The sequence below is a fragment of the Bubalus kerabau genome, chromosome 17 (genome assembly GCF_029407905.1).
Source record: "Bubalus kerabau isolate K-KA32 ecotype Philippines breed swamp buffalo chromosome 17, PCC_UOA_SB_1v2, whole genome shotgun sequence".
Classification (NCBI taxonomy): domain Eukaryota; kingdom Metazoa; phylum Chordata; class Mammalia; order Artiodactyla; family Bovidae; genus Bubalus; species Bubalus kerabau.
In genome coordinates, this window is record NC_073640.1 from 38,621,304 (window position 1) to 38,641,858 (window position 20,555).

Below are 20,555 nucleotides of genomic sequence, written 5' to 3' on the forward strand. Positions count from 1 at the left end.
AGAAAGTCTGTCACTGTTTCCATTGTTTCCCCATCTATTTGCTATGAGGTGATGGGACTGGATGCCATGATCTTCATTTTTTGAATATTGGGTTTTAAGCCAGCTTTTTCACTCTCCTCTTTCACCTTCATCAAGAGGCTCTTTAGTTCCTCTTCACTTATTTACATATAGTGGTGTCATCTGCATATCTGAGGTTATTGATATTTCTCCCAGCAATCTTGATTCCAGCTTGTGCTTCATCCTGCATTTTGCAGAATGTACTCTGCATATAAATTAAATAAGCAGGGTGACAATGTATAGCCTTGACATACTCTTTTCCCAATCCTAGAAAATGAAAATTCCACATAATCCCATGCTTGAAGAGTAATCACAAAGAGAAATGACATGTACTTTTTACACACACTTGGGATCATGATACACGTTTTTTTGTTTTTTGTTTTGGGTGAGAAAGAGGGCAAGGGGCCCGCGAATGGCTGCATGCCATCATCCGTCTCCCCGTCACCAGGGACGGAGGGAAGGACATGGGCACGGACGTGTGACAGCGGCAACAGGCTTGCCACCGGCCCCCCGACCATGCATGTTCTCCCCAGGAAAGGGGACGGCAGGGCCTCCCTGTGACGTCCCCGGTCTCTCGTCCGTGCCCTGCCTCTCCCCTGTTCCCTATCCCAGCCCATGGGCAAGGCCCACGGCAAGGAAATGATACATGTTTTGCCCCTTGCTTTTCTATTAATACGAAGACATTTGTGTTTTCTTGCAGAGGCGCTCAGCACAGTGGACTTTGTTGCTCCCGATGACCGAGTGGTCTTCCGCACCTGTGAAAGGGAGCAGAGCAAGGTCGTCTTCCAGATGGTAGGACATCCCAGGGCCAAGTGCACTTCCCATCTCATGCCCTGGGCCGGGGGAGTGTTACGTGCCTGGGCTCCGTTACACAGTGGTCTTCAGTCTTCCTGAAGATCCTGCATTCAATGGTTTCAGAGATCTGCTCATGAGTGATTATACTCTTGGAGACCGTTTATGGAAGTCAAGCTATTAGCGGTCTATTACATGCTTCCAGTCTCAAATTTAATTTCCTTCATTGTATGGATTATCTGTTTATCATGACTTATATGTATTTTTATTCCCTAGCATCACTTGTTCAGATCATGGTCTTTGTTTTGTATTGTCTATATATATTTACCATTTAAAGAAATTAGGTTTCTTCAAGAGTAGTTTTTGGGGACTTCCCTAGTAGTCTAGTGGTTAAGACTCTGTGCTTTTACTACAGGGGGCATGGGTTTGGTCCTTGGTTGAGGGAGTAAGATCCCACATGCCATGCAGTACCACCAGGGGAAAAAAAAGAATGGTTAGGATTTGTGTTAGAGTCATAGTGATTCTGTTGTTCTCTCACTTTGGGTATTTCTCAGTATTTTTTCAGAAATACTTCCTGGATAACATTTAGGTTTGTTAAAAAAAAAACTTGATAACAGGACTTCCCTGGTGGCCCAGTGGTTAAGAATCTGCCCGCCAATGCAGGGGACATGGGTTTGATCCCTGGTCCAGGAAGATTCCACATGCAGTGGTGCAACTAAGCCCGTGCATTGCGGCTAGCGAGCCTGCATGCCCTAGAGCCGGTGCTTTTCAACAAAAGAAGCCACCACAAGTCTGCTTGCTGTAGCTAGAGAAAGCCTGTGCACAGCAACAACAAAAGTTTTTTAAAAATTGATATCAATGAGTAACCATATGATAAAGTAGATACAGAAGAATGTTAATTGTGGAATCTAAGTGATGGGTATATGAATGTTCACTCTAAAATCTTTCCAACTTTTTTGTATGTTTCAAAGTATTGACACCATGGATGACATTTTCTTAGCTCTCCAGTGAGCCAGTCTAGTGGGCTAGCTATTTGAGAGAATGACAGCTGGTCTCCACTTGCTGGTGTGTGTGTGTGTGTATGTGTGTGTATGTGTGTCTTTGCCTGTATATGCCCGTGCATGTGTGCATCATGTGCCTGAGTGTGGTTGTCTGTGCATATGGACTGTGTCAGGTCCTTGGTTGATTTAGCCTCTTGTTTTCCCAGGGGACTTCAGATGCAGAGCGAGCCCTTGCTGTGGCCAGGCTTGTGTAAGTTCTTCCCTCTTGGGGGACTGCCTTTGCCTCTCCTGTGGCCCCTGAGGTCTTACTGTTCCCTGTGACCTTGGAAGTGACCACCCTTCTGCTTCCTAGTCCACTACCTTCTGTTTTCAGGTTCAGAGGGTCATATTTCCTTCTCTATTTGTGGTGAATAGGGGCTGCCCCAGGTATGATGTGAACCCACTGTGTCTGGACCCCAGAGAACCTTTGGGTGGGAGCCTGTTTGTTAGTGTTTATTTATGGGGTTTTCTTTCTGGAGACTACCATGACTATGAACCCTGAGCTTTTAAATCTCATGAAGTGTAAGTAAGACTTACTGCTTTCTAAATTGATGAAGGCAGCAGAGTAATGTGGTTCAGGAGATGGGCTTTTGTGTTAGCTCTGGGCAGGAATCCTGACTTTGCTATCTGCTGACCATGTGACCTTAGATCCATTACTTAACCTCACTGAGAATTTAGGTTTCCTCATCTATAAAATGAGACCAGTAGTCCCACCTCCCTCTGGCATTATAGGGAAGGGTACATGAGATGATGCATGTAAATATCTTTGCAATATGTGGCATGTAGTGAGTGCTTGGGAAGTTGTTAGGTCTTGTTATTAATTACAATGAACGTGAGAAGAAACTTGGGTAGTAGTTGCTGCTGGTCACAGACAAGTAACTGTGTATGTACCGGATGATGAGGAAAGGGTCCTTTCTATGTCTGAGGACTGTTCGGAGGAAGCTAACTATGTAGCCGAGCACACCAAGACAGCCCCCCACTTCCACCAGAACCAGTGCTCTGGGAAAGGGCTGTTGTCCCTGGGTCACTTTTGTGCATCAGCAAATGGCTTTCACCACCCAGTTAGGACTGGAATTCTGGGATGGAGTTCCATGTGGCTGTCACTCAATATTCGAGTCATCTGATACAACTCAAAGCTGGCAGAATCCTCTACAACTAGCCTTTCCTACATGTGTGAACACCTTATATTCTTCTTCCGGAGCTCTGCCCAGGAGGAGAGGCAGTTATATTTTAGAGACAGAATTTTTCATTTCCTGTTCCTGAGGGTTGGTGTGTTTCAGGAGCCAGTAAGAATTTCAGGAGCACAGACCCATACCTTTGACTTTATGTCCTACCCTCAAGTTGAATATTTATTACCTTTCCTCCTTCATGTTTTTCCAGAGAAAATGATGTGGCTGGTATTGACGTCAACATGGGCTGTCCTAAAGAGTATTCCACCAAGGTAAACTGCTTTCATTGTACTCTTCACAAAATGTAGGGTGCAGATTAAAGGGCAGTGACTGGAGGTGACAGCTAAGTACAGTGCCTGACTCTGGACTAGATCCTGTACTCATAAGAAGAAACTCAAGAGGGTGTTATTAGATCAGCTGGCAAGATTGGAATATAGATGATGGTAGATGAGCTAAAAAGTACTGTATCAGTGAAAATATATGAAGTTGATAACTTCTGTGGTTATGTAAGAATATCTCTATTAGGGACTTCCCTGGCAGCCCAGTGGTTAAGATTCTGTGCTTCCAATGCAGGGGGCATGGGTTCGATTCCTGGTGGGGGAACAAAGATCCCACATGCTGCATGGCACAGCCAAAAAAAAAAATGAATAAAATAACAATAAGAATAATAAAATTAAAAAAAAAAAAAAAAAAGAATATCTCTATTAGAAAATACACACAAATATTTAGGGGTCAAGGGCTATGAGATATATATAAAATTACCCTGAAATGGTCCAGGGAAAAATTTTTTTAAATTTTATTTACTTATTTTTGTCTGTGCTGGGTCTTTGTTGCTCCATACTGGCTTTCTCTAAGTGGGATGAGTGGGGACCACTCTAGCTGTGTAGCATGGGTTTCTCATTGCCATGGTTTCTCTTGTTGCAGAGCACAGGCTCTAGGGCCTGCTGACTCAGCAGTTGGGGAGCAATGAGGCACGTGCAATTGTGGTTTTGGAGGTGGTTTGGAGCAGATGAAAATGCCTTACTTGCCCCGAGGCATGTGCAATCTTCCTGGATTAGGGATCGAACTGGTGTCCCCAGCATCGGCAGGTGGATTCTTAACCACTGGATCACCAGAAAAGTCCAGGAAAAATTTTAGATGTGCGTACACATACACATATATACATAAATAAATATTCACACACACACAGAGCACTCGTGCCCAAGTAATAAATGGTGTAAATGTTAAAAGAAAAATGTGAACAGAGCTCTGTCTTTTTCATGATAAAAATAGAGGATGCAATATATGTATCCCAATTGTCATATCAGAAGAGACCAGACAGGACTGCAGTGGAAGCTCTGAGAAAGAAACAGAAGGGCAGCCCTTAAACACAGGCTCTTGTGGGGAAATGTGGTCCCTGAAGAGGAGGCCTGGGAACTGGCAGGCCAAGGGAATGGTACAAGCTGGGACCCGGAGGCCAACATGAAGTAGAAGCAGGGAACCTCGATTTGACCAGAGGGTTGAGAACTGGGAGGGGAAGAGGCAGCAGAGGAACATGTGATTGAAAATCTTGGTTGAGACCAGGTTAACTGAACTTTGACTTTTTAGATTATCTCTGACCTGTTTTGGAACAGAGAAGGCTTGTGATCAGAAACTTAGTCTCTTCCCCCAGGGGAAGCCAGCGTTGCTAGTTTCTTGTGTGTCTTTCCAAATATATTCTATAAATAGAAATGCTAATCTAGAAGCCATGTGTCTAGTGGATTCAAGTGTAAAGAGGCTAGAGGTCGGGACACAGATATCCGAGATGAGTATCTTGGGTCCACAGGGGAAACCAAGGATGGAGAGAAGAAAAGCCAAATTGGGGCTGAATTTGGCAGTGCTTGGCTGGCAAATGATCACACTAGGAGTGGGAGGTGGGGTGAGTTGTGGGGGCAGAGGGAGGGTAGACTGGCAGCCAAGAAGATGGTTGGTCTCAGTCACTGGGACTGCGGGAGGAAGAAGTGGCCTGGAGAGGATGTAAAGGGCAACTTGGAGCTAACTGGGTGCAAGGCACCAGAGCGACTCCTGCAGGGTCACCTCGGAAACCTGATCATAGGGTGCAAGGGTCTGCAGTCTAGATGTGGCAGATTGTCCCCATAGCCCTCTGCCCAGAGTCTGCTCTCAGAAGCTGGTTGGCCTGAGGACCTTTGCTTTAGGCCAGGAGGCTGAGACTGCCTGAGAGAAAGGCCCTTGGGATACTTGAAAACCCAAGGACCTTTGTAGGTGGCTGCTTCAAGGAATCATGGAAGTTTGCCCTTGTCTCTTCCTAAGTGGCTCAGTGGTAAAGAACCTGCCTGCCAACACAGGAGATGCAGGAGAAGCAGATTCAATCCCTGGGTCGGGAAGATCCCCTGGAGTAGGAAATGGCAACCCATTCCAGTATTCTTGCCTGGGAAATCCCATGGGCAGAGGAGCCTGGCAGAATACAGTCCATAGGGTGGCAGAGAATTGGACATGGCTGAGCATGCATGCAAGGAGTTGAAAACATTAGGCTCTGTTTTGCTACCTTCTAATTATTCCCTCATGCACCTGAGTTGTGTACGGAGCAGAGCTGAAATGGTTGGAATATTCCCTCTGACATAATGGAGTGAAAAAAGCAAGGAGCAGAATCGTATATGATGTGTCACCATATCTGTGTGGGAAATAGGGAATTAATATGTATATTTACACTTCTTTTTATATATTTGGAAAGATACACAAGAAACTGGTGACACTTGTTTCCCCTGGGGAAGGAAACTAAGTTTTTCTTTGGTTTTGCAGAAGAAATAAGGTTCCCTTGCAGGGGTGCCACTCCAGATAATTAACAAGGTCACAGCACTGGCACTGACCAGTCAGAACAGATACCTCCCAGTGTGCTGTACCCAGTCCCTGCCCGCTGACTATCTGCTCTCTTCTCGTGGTTCAGAAATGGAAGTCATATTAAAAAATAAATTGAATAGTTTTTTCTGCTTCTAAGCAGGGAGAGTTCTTACTCTTCATCCTTTTGAACCTTTAAGATTTTTAATATGTTGCCTATTCAAAAAAGCAAATTAAGAAGTTAAATAGAAAGGAAAGAAGGAAGGGAGGGAAGGAGAGAGGAAGGAAAGAAATGCCAGTTAGAAAAGCCATTGCTGGAGACGGAGCAGAGACACCAGAGTTTAGATTCTGCGATTCTATAAGGAAGGGCTGGATTGTGCGTGAGGTGAGGGACAGTGGAGCCAGGGTGAGTGGCCAGGGCTTCCTCGAGGCCTCTAAGGTTGTGTCTGAGGTAGTCCAGGGCTAGAAGCCCTGCTCTTCCTGTTCTCCTCTGAAATGCAGACTCAGTCTGCACTGGTTCAGCGTTCTCTCTGGTTCTAATGTGTATTTCTGAAACATGACATTAAACTGTAATAAGTAAATTTAAACCTCCTGAGCACATTCCGTGAGCATTTATTAGTTTGTAGTTTATATACTGACAGCATATATTTATTGGATTTGTCTTTCTTCCCTTCACCTCATTCTGAATGGGTTCAGATTTTTAACATTCCTCCCCTCTTCCGATTATTAAAGTAATTCATACCATTGTCCAGAACTTGGATAATATAGAAAAGGACAAAAAAAAAAAAAAACCCAGAAAACAAAAAGCAAAAACAGGAAAATCATCAGTAATCTCACCATCAAGAGATGACGACTGTTATTCATGTTAAGATTTAAGTGGCTCTGGGGATTGTTGGTTTCCATTAGTTGGGGATTTTGTTAGATTTTGACATTGGGCTGAGTGCTCAGGACTGGGGGGCCGTTGTTGCTGGCAGGGGAGCAGGGCCTGGACATTATTGCAGATCGTGTGCCTCTGTGTGGCTTTGCTGGCAGTGGTGGCAAGTGATGGTAGGACAGGAAGAAGGTGGATTCGATCTCATTTCAAAGGAAGACCAATCCATTTATTTTTTTTAAGAGGCTTGGCAGCTGGTGGGGTTTAGTTTGTTAAGGCACTGAAACCCTTGGTAGGAAATGGGCAATGCTGAAAAATGATTTTTTTAGAACCCGTTTCCAGGTAGACCTGCGGGTCTTGCTAAGGGGATCAGAGTGACGGCTTTTAGAATTCGTCAAACTGATCCCTGGTGTTGTGGGCACGGATGCTGCTGCTTTCTTGCTTGCCCAGGAGAAGTGCTGATCACCAGTGGACCTTGGTTTCTGGGAGGCAGGTGCTGAGGTGCTGCCAGGTTGCCATCCCACAGGGAGGAGCTGCCCTCCTTCAGCTGTAAGAGCCCCCTGTATGTGCTTTTTCTTAGGGAGGAATGGGAGCTGCCCTGCTGTCAGATCCTGACAAAATCGAGAAGGTAAGTCTTGCCCTTAAGAGGTCTCTTCAGTGTGCCTGTGAGCTAGAGCTGTTGGGAGCACCTTCCCTCCCCTCCCCTGAGATTGAGAGAATCACTCACTCCACCAGGGTCTGGAAATCATTCCCAGTGATTTTGACATGCAGCCAGATTCAGGAACTCCTGAGCCATCCTGCAGCAGCCTTGGTGTTCCTGAAAAGGCCAGGGCTAGGGACATGTCAGCCGAGAGCCAAGGGCCCTGAGGACTCATTTAGAACCACCTCTATATGCCTCTCTTCCTTCTGAGAAGCTCATGAGAGCACAGGTCAGGCTACCTGTGGGTTGTGGACATGCTCAGTGGCCACATGTGTCAAGGCATAGGGTATTGGCCTCTCCCAATGGGTCCCCTGCACACTGACAGAGTCCACCGTCAGTACGAGAGCAAGCCAAGCTAGGGCCATACAAGGTAAGCTGAGTTAGTCCCCTCTGGTCCCCTTCCCCTGCGATTCTGGTGGCTAGGTTTCCAAGGCGTTAGGGTCAGACTGATGTTTGCCACCCAGTGTTGTGAGCTGCCAAGGCATGCGGGAGTAACATTTTCTGTCACACCACATGCACCTTTGACTTTCCTCTGTCGGTTCACTAGCTTTCTCCTTGCTGTTCCTATTAGCTACTTTGATTTCCTTTTCCTCCTCCATTCCCACTTCTGTCTCTGGGCCTTAAGCCCCCCTAATGCCTCCCACGTGCTAACAACATGGGCTACGGCACCACTGATAAGAGGTGCCATTGCCATGTCAGCAGCTCAACCTTGTATATTCCTCCAGCCCCACTGTCTCTGGGGTCTAGGAAATCCAGCATATTTGTGATTTAGGGGCCTTCTCATTTTTCCTGGGTATGGATAGGCACAGAAAATGACCTCAGACACCTTTCTGCAGGCTGGAGTGTATGTGGACAGTTGTGGGTATCCACCCTTAGGGGAGGGGCCTCAGTAGGGGGTGGTTTTCTTCACAACATGTACATACAGGCATTTCCATTATCCTCTGGCCTCCTGGCTTCTCCACCTATGCTGTTAGCTCTGTCTTCACCACTGCCCTTCTTTGGGCACGTTGCATACAAGAGGCAGCAGAATTCGCAGCTCACCTCAGAAGCTCACTTCATTTCTGTCTTAACTATTTTTAAGTGGCACCTGGGCCAGCAGGCCCTGTCTTGCCTGTGATCTGTCCTAACAGCCTAGCCTCTTGGTCCAATGTCTCCTGGAGGGCCCTGCCTTAGCCTGCCCCTGAGAGAGGCCTCCTTCGCTGGTTCTTGTAACCCGGCTGTCTGCTGCCCCCTCCTGTCTAGAACCAGACTGGCAACGGCTGCCTGAATGTCCCCTGTGCTCTGCTGGACAGGGATCTAGTTTCTTGGAAGAGGGCTCTTGGGATCACCTTCCCTCTAGCTTTCCTGGCCCAAAATTTTTGATGAGGGAAGAAGATAAAGATAGCAAGGTCACAGACACGCAGTGTCATCTACCCTTTTCTTGGTCTCTGACTCCTGGTCTGGTGTTGTTACTTCCCTGACACTTTCCTATGTGACTTTCTTGATCTGTGTTTGGAGTCCTTTGCAATTAATGTGCAAAATAAACCCTTTTAAGTAGGATGACAATGTTGTCTTTTCCTTTCCCAGTTTCTCTGCTGTATATCTGACTCCCCAAAAGGGAGGACAGGGCCCAGGACCCGTTCAAGCTCTCCTGTTCCCACACTTGGCAGACCCTGGCACAGCACTCAGGGAACATGCCTTCAGACAGGAATGGAGCTGTGAGCCATGTGTTCTCAACCAGCGTTAGGCCTCAGAATCATTTTGAGGAGAGACCATGTTGGACAGAGTCTTTTGAAAACATATGTTCCTAAGCCCTGCTCCTGAACCCGGCCTTTCAGGAAAGATGAGGTGGAATCTATGGTGCTGCATTTCTTAGGCTCTCCAGCTGATTCTGATGCTTGTCCTGGCAAAGGATCACATTGTGTCCTGCACAGGCATGTATGTAGATCCATCCATACATTCATTCCCTCACTCATTCATTTACCAAATATATGTATCCTGCTGTGAGCCAGGTAAGGGACTGCTGGGGCCGGGGCTCTAGTGGAGAAAAAAGGTGAGCTCTTTTCTTCACGGAGCTTCCATGTAGATGGTGTGCAACAGATGCATTCACATGGACCCATACATGGACATAAATGCGTCTGTGCCAGTGGGCCACACGGGTCTGGAGTGAAATTCATCAGTACAAGCAGCTGTGGTGATTATTCTGGAAGAGGCAGATGTTCTTGTGTTCTCCCCTACCATAGATCCTCAGCACTCTTGTGAAAGGGACGCGCAGACCTGTGACCTGCAAGATTCGCATCCTGCCATCGGTAAGGATGGTGTGTTACACCTGAAGGTCCATTTTCTCTGCAGATGTTGGTCGGGGGGTGTGAATGATTCCTGAGGGGACGAGTCAGGTTTGGAGGAGTGGGGAGATCTGAGCCCACTTTGGGAGCTGGCAGCTGCTCCCTGTGTGGCTGCAGTAACCACCCTGTGTGGCCCCATCCCTCAGCTGGAAGACACCCTGAGCCTTGTGAAGCGGATAGAGAGGACCGGCATTGCCGCCATCGCGGTTCACGGGAGGTGAGTTGTCCCTTTGCTAGTGACCGACTTGCAGGGAGGTCCTCAGCCATTTTGATGCTTCTTCACCAGACCCCGGGCACCTACCAGCTTCTCTTCTATGTACCCAGCCTAGCTTTTTGCTTAGCTCTTTGACCCCCGCTGAATCTGGAGGGCGGTCCAACCCTTTCTGGGTTGCATTTTTCTTTGTTTCATTCATTGAGCATCTACTGTGTGGTAGAGACTGCACTGAGCTTTAGAGATACAGATACACCAAAGGGAAGGAGAAATGCCCCTACCCTCAGGATGTGCAAATGCTAGAGATCGAGTGATTTGCTCAAAACTGGGTCGTGCAGTCAGGAAGTGGTGGAACTAGAACTCTGCTTCTGAATCTCATTTTCTTTCCACTACATTCAGCTCTAGCTTTTCTCCCAAATGACCCCAGGCAGACCGCTGTTCTTTTATAGGCACCACCTCTTTTGTCTGCCCTCGTTGGACTACCAGCTGTCACAGGGACTGCTTTAAACAGTCCTTAGGTCTGTAGTGAATGTGTTCTCTGTTGAGAGCTGAGGTGTTGCTGAAGGCTATCCTTGGTTTCCCAGTCGAACTTGCTCCCTGTGTCCAGGATGTACTTGTGTACCAAATCCCAGGTTGGCAAATGTCGGCTGGAGTGACCTCCCTTCTGAATGATGTTCCTTGTGAGTTCAAGGGTCTTATAGGAACAGCCCATTTCTTGCAGGTGTGTCTATTACAGCATTTTCAGAGAAGGGAACCCAGAACTTCAACATATAGAAACAGAGAAAAGCAGAGCTGTGTGTGTTGAAGCCAGCAGGGGGAGGTGAAAGGCCACACACCTGTACATACACACCCCTTCCAGAGGCAGCAGGCTCTGGGCTCAAATGCCTGGCTTCAAATCCCAGCTCTGCTGCTGGTTGGCTGTGTGTCCTTGGACAAGTTATTTAACCTCTCTGAGAACTACAGTCCTCATTTGGAAATTAAGATAGTTTCTGCTTTATAGGGTTGTTGCAAAGCTTTTATGAGATTGTGAATATACAGTCTTGGCATAGTGCCTGGCAGATAGTGTTCCCTGAATAAATAAAGCTATTCCTTTTTCCCAGTAGTTGGGAAGACTAGGAAGACAGAATTGGGCAAGTTTAAAGAGGGACTTTCTGGCTATCAAAGCTGTTAAGGATGGGTTAGAATTGGGCTGCTAGGGGTGTGGGAAGGTGGAAGTGGAGGCTGGATTGATGGGACTTTCTTGGGCCCATGGGCCCTGACACTTTGGTTGAGGAGTATAGCAGAGGGACACCATAGACAGGGCCTGGGCAAGGGCTGTTTGGTCGGCCATCTGGTTCGCCCGTGAGCACAGCTCAGGTTGGGGTTTACCTTAGCATCCCTAAGACTCACTCACTCATACACAGGAACTTCTTGCAGCTGATCTTAGATTCAGGGGCCTCAGGCTGTGGCCCCGCCTTCCCGTGACCCTTGGTGACAGCCCTGGTCTGTGGCCTGCCCGTGCCAGCTGCCTCTCCCCAGGATCAGCTGCCCAGCTTGACTTCAGCACAGGCAGCTGTGTGGGAGTGGCCCGTCTGAGTGGCGGCAGCTGTTCCCTGTCCCCCGGGAAGGGCAAGACCAGGACAGTAGGGGCAGCATTCTTAGGGCTGTGTCCCTCATCTCCGGCAGAGACAAGGAGAAGTTGGGGGTGGCCGTGTGACCACCCTCCTCGGCTCCCGATAGCCACGCCTCACCTGTGGGCCTCTGAGGGCTGGACGCGGTGTGTACCCGTGCTGCCCCTGCCTCCTGCAGCTGGGGTCAGGGAGAGCCCTGCCTTGTAGCCTGGAGCCCTGTCCCTGCTGGCCACGTAGCCTTCTTGAGTGCCAGCAGGGAGGACTGTTGGGCCTGGCTCATGTCACTGGGGCTCATTGTGACTCAGCCTTTGGCATTCAGCCCCCAGCCCCATCTCTTTATCTCCAAGGAAGCGAGAGGAGCGGCCCCAGCACCCTGTCAGCTGCGAAGCCATCAAAGCCATCGCTGAAACCCTCTCCATTCCCGTCATAGCCAAGTAAGCCTCCCTTCCTCCTTGTTTGTTCTTTTATGCCTCATTTTACTCAGAGGGACTTTAACTGACAAACAGAAAATGGAATGAGATAGCATCAGAAAAATGACCCTCCGGGAAAAGACAAGAATGTGGCAAAAATGAACTTGGGAACAAGGCTGCAAAGTGTCCGTCGTGTCCCTTGGCCTCTGGTGAGTGGCCGACATAAGTATGTGGTAGGTAGGGGCCCAGGGCATTCTGATGGAAGGGTCGAGGTGGGAGCGTTTAGGGAGAGAGCAAGAAAAGGGGCTGCCGAAAGGCCCCTGGGGAAGGTGGCGTCACACCAGGGCTAGGTGTGTGGGGTGTAGGGGGAGGCGATCCATGCCAGAGCACAGAGAGCCGCGACTCAGGGCCAGGAGGCAGGTCACAGGCCAAAGCCCAGGTCCTGGCAGGTGTCAGGGACTGATGACCAGCCTGCCGGCTCAGCAGTGGGACAGCAGTGTCCTGGTGTCACTAGGGAGCTGGCCTGTGTCAGCCAGTTGGGAGTCCAGCTCAGCCCTGTTGCTGCCCAATGGCAGGTTGGAAACAGAGATGTTTTAAAGCCCTGACAGAAGTCCTGCCTGCCTGGAGTCAGGGAGTGGGAAGCTAAGGCAGGGGTGGGGGGGGTGGTGGCAGCCAGGCCCACTTTGCCCAGGCCAAGGTGGGTTAGTGGTGGCTTGGAGAGAGGATGGGGCTGCTCAAGACCCTAGACGCTGTTGCTACCTGAGAGAGCTCCTCCACCCATCATCCCACACACAGTGCTGTCTCTGAGCTGAGGGTGCCACCTGGCTCCTGATGAAACAGGCAAAGAGCAGTTTCCAAGCGGCCATAGCATGGCCTGAAGGGAAGTTGCGACCATGCCAGGCCTCCTTCCTTCCTCTCACGACCGCCCTGCATCTGTTCCCTTTCTAGGGTTTAATCCAGCCATTAGTGGGCATGTAGGGCCCCAGCCTGGGGCTTTTCCTGTCATCCCTGTATCCATGTACAGATACCTGTCCTTTGGACATGGGCTGGCTTTAGTCACTGTTGAGGATGGGGGGCTGGGGAGGGTAATGTTCCTGAGTACCTGTGAAGTGCCAGGCACGGTCTGGGCTGCCGTACTCTATCATCTCACTCACTGTTCCTGGCCCCACAGCAGGGTGCGTGTTGTGCTCTCCAGTCTCTGAAGCTGTCATAGCTGAAGGGCTTGGCCAAAGCCACATACTTAATAAGCAGCAGATCCAGGAGTTGCCTGTTTCTGACAATGCTGGTACGAGGCTGGGGCTACCCTTCACCAACCCCCTATCTCCGCCGGCTGTTGCTTTTCAGTGGAGGATCTCACGACCACATCCAAGGGTATCTGGATATAGAGGACTTCCGACGAGCCACAGCAGCCTCTTCAGTGATGGTGGCCCGGGCGGCCATGTGGAACCCGTCCATCTTCCTTAAGGAGGGTCCACGGCCCTTGGAAGAGGTCATGCAGAAGTACATCAGATATGTATGTCTACACACTTTTTCACAACAAACTTTTCTGTCTGTCTGCCCGCTTTCTGCAGAAAGTGCTTTGGGTGAGCCTCCGGCCCCCGGCAGCCCATGTGGTTCCTCTCTTTTTCTTTGTTGTGTCGCGAGGCATTGGGTTTTCCTGGCTGCAGTGTAAAGAGTGGGCTGCTGGTGGGGAGGGGGTCATGGCCCTACCGTCACCCTCTTCTAAAGCCTCCAACGTGTGGGGGTCATCGCATGGGCCTCTGGATCCCGGATGCTGTCGGGGCCCCTAACCCATGATACCTTTCTCTAAGTCCCTGTCACCCCTCTGCCCTCCGTGTGCATGGTGCCAGTGCCAGTGGGTAGGCACTTCAGCAGCCACAGCCAGGAGTAGCCATCATAGCGGCTGTTGCTGACAGATTCTGTCCATAAAGACGTGTCACCTGGCCATCAGGCATAATAACTTCTCAAGCTCTTCTCTTGTAATTTCCAGAAAGCAAAAAAAACCAAAATGTAATTCCCAGTTAGGCTACTTCCTCTGATTCAGGAAGTAGCCTAACTCTAACCCTTTCCTTAGGGAATAGCTTTTTCTTCTCACCAGGATGGTGATGATAGTGCCAGGGCATTTACTGTAAAGGAGTTTTTTGTTACCTACTGTGTCTCATTGGCATAGCCCTGGCACCCTGTGGGACTCTGTGACTAGCTGTGTGTGTGTGACTGTCGGCAGAGACAGTGAGTGGTCCACAGACTCCCTCCCTCCTCTTCAGTCCTGAAGCCCCCCACCCACCTGGGGGGTCAGGACACCCAGGAGGCCATGACCATGCCTGGGCAATTGTGGCTGCCATGACATGTGGGTGTCCTCAGTGCTGAGCAAGCTGGGGGTCGGGGAGGCCCTGAGGCCAGTGCCCAGAGCTGGCAGCCTCTGTTCTCAAGCCTCTTCTGCTCATTGCTGCAGCCTTCATCCCCTTGGTCCCAGATGTCCTATTGGCCAGGTTAGAGACCACCAGGTTCTCCGACGGCCTAGGTCAGCCAGAGGTGAGGGGCTGGGCTCAGCCTAGATGGGCTGGCTGGTGGCCTGTGGCTGGGATGGCACAGTCAATAGAGCCAAGCTGTCTCACTGGCTGAATGGTGATGGTATCCTTCCTGAACAGCCCATCCCTTGGCAGCACCTCACGAGGGTGCATTGGGCCAGAGAAAGGGAGTGGCTTTCCAGCACAGGCAGAGCTGCTTCTGGTCCAGCCAGGTGCCTCTGTCCCAAACAAGCTGAGTCAAGGCCTTGCCGCCGGCCGGGACTTACCCCTGGGTCTCTGCTTTGTCGTGACGCACTGAGGCAAGGCCTGAAGACACAGGCCTAGGTGGAGGGATTAGAAGAATGTAGGGGGTGAGTGGTGGAAGGGTGGGTTCTGGGGGGCTGGGGCACCCTTCGACCCTTGCTCTCCTGCCCTCCCCAGCCAGGCCAACTTCCAATGGGCATCCCCAGGCACTCGACTTGCCTCCTTGAGCCTGCATTTCCCCATCTGAGTAGTGATACCCATTTGTCGAGCTCGTAACACATGTGAACATGCTTGGTCAGTGATGCTGGGTTTTCCCACGTTGGGGGAAGTTGTAGACAGGCTGTTTAGGATGTGGGAGTGGCAGGTGCCTGCCAGGGTTATAAGGAGTAAAGGAATCTCACCCCTGTCCTAGGGCTGGTCCTGCCACACCAGCGCTTGGCTATTCCCTGCTCCCTGCCATGGAAGATACTTGGCAGCAGGTCCTCCGTGGTAGCTGATGTGGGAGCAGCTCCCTGCACATCTGGACCTTCGTCAGGCTGTCCGGTAGAGTGTTCTTCTGACCGGGGGCCTTGGCTGAAACCCTCAAGCCTTGTATCACTAACCAGAGGAGTAGATGGCCAAGGTGGAAGCGGCTCTTTTGTGGTGGCCTCAGCTCCAGGCCCCTCTCAGGCCTCCTTGGAGCCACTTTCCCTGCTGTCAGAGCAGCGTGGGCCTCAGAGCCCGCCTCGGCAGTAGGGGGGCTCACGGCAGTTCTTCTCACAGGCTGTGCAGTATGACAACCACTACACCAACACCAAGTACTGCTTGTGCCAGATGCTGCGAGAACAGCTGGAATCACCCCAGGGAAGGTTACTCCATGCTGCCCAGTCTTCCCAGGAAATTTGGTGAGAGGGACAACAGGCTGTCATCCCCAGACCTGATCCTGAGCCCTAAACTAACTACCAGGAGACCCTGGGGGTGGATTTGCAGAATCCAGATGTGGGGTACAGCTTTGCCTCACAGATGGGGGTACTTGCAAAGCTTTAGAACTTACCATCCCTGGACTGATCTCAGCAGCAAAATTTTGGAAACTAGGGCACCAGTGGGATGGAGGAAGGTGAGGGCTGGGCTTGGGAATCCCTGGGGAGGAAGGGGCTTTCCTGGTCACAGATCTATCACATGCCAGGCCACCAGGATCCAATGGTTAGGAGACTTGGGGTCTTAGAATGGAACCCCCTGTGCCCACGCCTTCACCCCATCTAGAGGCCACCCCTTGGTTCTCTAGATCTGCTGGAGCTCCAATTCAGGTGGTAGACTTTGGGGGCCATCACAACCTGGCCTCATGCCTGTCCCCACAGCTTCCTGTGCTTGTACGGGGCCTCCTGCCTGGATGCTGTCTCCCCTGCACATTTGCTGTCTTTACCCTCCTTCCCCCAGAGAAGGCTTTCTGGACCAGGCTTGCCCTCAGGCAGCCTCCAGTCTTTAAGATGCTCCCAGAGGGAAGAGCCTTGCCAGAACCTTCCTCCTCTCCCTGGGCTTATGGTGCTCAGTCTGTCCTTCTCCCATGTGGCTTAACCAGCTCGACCTCAGTACCTTGTGAGCTTGGGGATAACTCTCAAGAGTATCACTCTGTCGCTCTGGGTAGTACCTCTTTTTATGTTTGGCCTAACTGTTTGTGGTCAGGGCGGGAAGTGGGGAACCAGTCAGTGGTCAGGCTTCCGTGTCTTCCTCCCGTGGGCCCACATGAGAATGAGGCTGTGCATACCCCCAGTGCTTGGTCTGTGTAGCTTACCTCACCCATTGCCGGCTGGGGACACCTGCCTGTGTGTTCCTCCTAGGAAGAAAGGCTGCAATGACGTTTGGAACCTTTTCCACCCAGCCCAGCCCACTCTCCAGTGCTCATGCTTAGGGGGCATCTGCTCCATTCTCCATCTGCTAGTTCAGGCTGATCACAGGGAGTTGTAGGAAGCACCTTCCAATGGCTCAACCCTGGTGGTGTTCCAGTGCATTTCTCAGTGGCGGGCCCTGGGTTTCTGCAGCAGTTTCCTGAGCGCTGGCTGCACTAAGGGTCTTGCCCTACTCTTCTCATCCCTTCAAAGTGAGGCCTTTGGCCTTGGTGCCTTCTATGAGGAGACCACACGAGAGCTGGACGCCCGGCGGGCCAAACTTCTGGCCAGGAGCCCAGAGGAAGCAGAGGAACCAGCTGAAGATACTTCTGGTATCATTAAGATGGCCATCAAGTTTGACCGGTAGGTCTCCAGCTTGGGCCAGGGCCAGTCCTCAGGCCTGACTGGGCCAGCAAGCTGGCTGGTTAATGCCAAGCCATGGGACCACCGGCCTCCTTTATTTTGGACGCTTGTTTTCAGTTTTCAGCAACCCAAAGAAGGCACTTTGGAGAAGACAGTCCCTGAAAGTCCAGGCAGTGCTGTCAGGGTGTGCATGCTGTCCCAAGGGTGACTAAACTATACCTTTTTCCAGACCCATCCCCTCCCACAACTCAATCTGAAGAGACTTGTCCCCTTCTGTTACTGAAAATATGTGTTTTCTCCCTGAAAAAGTAGTGAAAGTATTAGTCGCTCAGTAATGTCTGACTCATTGTGACCCTATGGACTGTAGCCCGGCAAGCTCCTCTGTCCACGGAATTCTCCAGACAAGAATACTAGAGTGGGTTGCCATTTCCTTCTACAGGGGATCTTCCTGACCCAGGGATTGAACCCAGGTCTCCCGCGTTGCAAGCAGATTCTTTACCATTTGAGTCACCAGGGAAGCTCCGGTTTTTACCTTGGTCCTCAGGAATTAGCTGCCCATAAGAAGCTCCAAAAGAGCGTCAGGCCCTGAGCCCTTATCTAGCTGAGCAGTCCACCCCTCACTGCCCCTTGTTAGGCCTGCGGTGCTGTCTCTAGGCAGAAGTAGCCTCAGGCCAATTATTGCCTCAGCCAGTGACTCAGCTTCAAATGGGGCCCTGGCCCTTATCCTCTGTGATCTAGGATCTGAACCTTTCTCTGGTCCCCAGACCCAGACAAGGAGTCAGTCTTGTCTGGCAGGGACTTGGGAGGCGGGAAGTGGGCTCAACTGTTGGGCAGTCATACCCCGGGAGAGCTCTGGGTGGGAAGTTGGAATATGGTGCTTCCGTCCATGTCACTACCTGGCTCTGGAGCCAGGGTCCACTGTGCTCACTGACACTCAGGGGACATAATCGGGGTGGAGCTAGAGCCTGAGACCATTGTATGACAACCTTGCTCCCCACTCCTACCCATTCCCTCCTGAGGTTGTCTTGAGAAGCAAATGGTACCTCCCTTCTTGGCTGTTTAAGGCTGTTTTCCAGGCTGGAGTGCACTTCCCACCCTGATTCCCCAAGCAGCTGAAGCCCATCTTCCCTTCAGGTAGAACGCAGGTCCTGAGCTGCAGGTGGGACAGAAGCGGGAGATTCAGGGACTTGGAGCAGGAGTCCTGAGGCAGCAGTCTGTGGCCTCAGTTCCTGCAGCTCCTCCAGGCACTGAGTCAGGCCCCTGCTGAGGAATGCAGTGCTGATGGTTGGTGGGCCCTGACCCCTTCCCCGCCTCTCTCCAGGCGAGCATATTCACCCCAGATCACCCCCAAGATGTGCCTGCTGGAGTGGTGCCGGAGGGAGAAGCTAGCACAGCCGGTGTATGAAACGGTGAGTTCCTGGCTGTATCCTGCCCTCGTCCAGCCCATGCACTCCCGCTGCCGCCGTGCCCCAAGCCCGCCCATAGCTCCACCTGGGCTTCAGGCCACTTGGCTGGAGCCTGGTGTTGCCTTCTGTGGGCTGGTTGCCACTAGGTCCTTCCCGGTGACGGTGGCCCTACTGTCTAGTTCTGGCCACTTTCATAAAACTGAACTAGAGACTTAAGTAAGTAGTGCTCAGGCCAGTCCCTTCTGGTGGCATTGCCTGGGCAGGGGTCTCGTCTCTGGAAAGGGCTGTCTGGCTTAGGAAGGATGATCCAACCTAAAAGTTAGACTGACGGGTTTTTGGACCAGGCCTCAGCCAATGGGGCACAGAATTGGGCCCCCCACATCTGGGCCCCTCAGTGGAAACTTTGAGATAGTCTTGCTTCACTTCCTTTGGTCCCCATGGCCGTGCCTGTTTAGGTTGCCCTGTTTCTTCTGTACTGGCCTGTGGACCTCCAAGCTTGTATCTTCTGGGCCTGGTGTCCCCCTCTGCCAGAGTGACTTTTCCAAACGAATCTGACTCTGTCTGCCTTGCTCACATCCTCATCAGCTCCCCAGCACCTTGGGATCCAGCCCTCCCACCTCAGCACAGAGCACACGCGCCCCACGTGTCTTTCCACTTCAGGTCGCGCCCACTCAGCTCCCCACCCACCACTCCACCTGGTCGCTCTGCCTGGTGTACTTTCTGTGCCCCTGTCCTTGTCCCCTTTCACCCCTTTGCCATCTGGTGAGCTCCTCCTCACCGAGGGGACCTGGCCCATCCAGATGTCAGCGGGAGAAAGCTCCACAGTCACGCGCAGCTGAGGGCTGTGATGGCCTTTCACTTAGGTCCATGACAGAACCCCTGACACACTGGGATGTTGTTGACTGTGTATCTGCCTTTCTTCCCTGGAAGATGCATACAGGCCCTTCTGGGGAGGAGCATGTGATAGAGGTAGCCTTCGTGTGACTTAGGTGAAGGTACTTCCTTTTCTCTGCCTTTGTTGTGACCCTGGCAGGTGGGCCTCCAGGGCTTGGCCGTCTGGCTTTCGTGCAGCTGTCCCTGTTTTCTTTGCTCTCTCTGTACCAGGTCCAGCGCCCCCTGGATCGCCTCTTCTGTTCTGTTGTCACTGTTGCTGAACAAAAGTACCAGTCTACCTTGTGGTGAGTTTTCTCATCAGTGGGCATGAGGCTTAGTGGCAGGGCCTGATCCTTGCATTGGCCTGGGAGGGCTAGGGGGGCCGGTGTACCTAGATAGTGGTATCCCTGGGTGATGACCCCTTCCCCAGTTTTGTCAGAATTTCTGCCAAGGGTGTATAGAGTCAAGCCTCAGCCTGTAACCAGTCTGCCTGTCTCCCTGATTTATTGCCCCTTACCTCGTCTACCCAGGGACAAGTCCAAGAAACTGGCGGAGCAGGCTGCAGCCATCGTTTGTCTGCGGAGCCAGGGCCTCCCAGAGGGTCGGCTGGGTGAGGAGATCCCCTCCTTGCACAAGCGCAAGCGGGAGGCCTTTGACCAAGACCCTGGGGACCCCAGAACTCAGGAGCCAGCCATGCCTGAGGAGCTGTGCAAGAAGCCTTTTGTAGCCTTGGCAAGTGGTCAAGAGAGCCCCCTGGAAGGCTGGTGACCACTGTCCTTCCCTGGTCAGCCCCTCCCTGGGCCTGGCCCTAGGATGGCTGTGGGTGCAGAGCACCAGGCAGATGCCATTGGACAATTTTCTGCCCCTGCTGGACAGGAATTGAGAGGTTCTGGCTTGGGTCAGCAGCCTGGAGCATAGGCCAAGGGGTGCCCAGAGTGTCCATCTCCCTCAGTGGGTCTGAGCAGCAGAGCTACCTCAGTATTTTCTTTGAAAACAGGAGCTCTCAGGTGGCACCTCCCCAACCTGACATTGGTACAGTGCAATAAAGACACCCACCACCCTTACCCCCGGCTGGCTGCTTCAGCCTGGCTCTTTACCCATGGATGGATGTCTTGGCATTAGTCTGCTTCCAGCCTCTGGACAGAGCTGGGGCTTCCTGAAGCATTTCTCCTACCCATCCTAGATGGAGGTGGGGGATGGGGTATCACCTTTAATGCTCACTGGACTCCTGGACTCAAGTTGAGCCAGGAAGGCCCAAGAGGCCCATTCTGCAGATGCT

At 51.4% G+C, this 20,555-nt stretch overlaps 1 protein-coding gene across 7 annotated transcripts in view; it reads left to right on the forward strand.

The window, feature by feature from the left end:
- DUS2 (dihydrouridine synthase 2) overlaps positions 1-20,337 on the forward strand; it is a 32,211-nt gene extending 11,874 nt beyond the window's left edge. For all 7 annotated transcript variants that reach the window (XM_055553391.1, XM_055553396.1, XM_055553395.1 and 4 more), the window contains 13 exons: positions 758-849; positions 2,057-2,100; positions 3,270-3,330; positions 7,324-7,371; positions 9,666-9,731; positions 9,914-9,984; positions 11,936-12,022; positions 13,343-13,511; positions 15,532-15,653; positions 16,848-16,997; positions 18,319-18,406; positions 19,508-19,581; positions 19,807-20,337. In XM_055553391.1, coding sequence (XP_055409366.1) covers positions 758-849; positions 2,057-2,100; positions 3,270-3,330; positions 7,324-7,371; positions 9,666-9,731; positions 9,914-9,984; positions 11,936-12,022; positions 13,343-13,511; positions 15,532-15,653; positions 16,848-16,997; positions 18,319-18,406; positions 19,508-19,581; positions 19,807-20,044 — 1,310 coding nt within the window. In that variant the 3' untranslated portion in view covers positions 20,045-20,337. The remainder of the gene's footprint in view (positions 1-757; positions 850-2,056; positions 2,101-3,269; positions 3,331-7,323; positions 7,372-9,665; positions 9,732-9,913; positions 9,985-11,935; positions 12,023-13,342; positions 13,512-15,531; positions 15,654-16,847; positions 16,998-18,318; positions 18,407-19,507; positions 19,582-19,806) is intronic.
- The last annotated feature ends 218 nt before the right edge of the window (positions 20,338-20,555 follow it).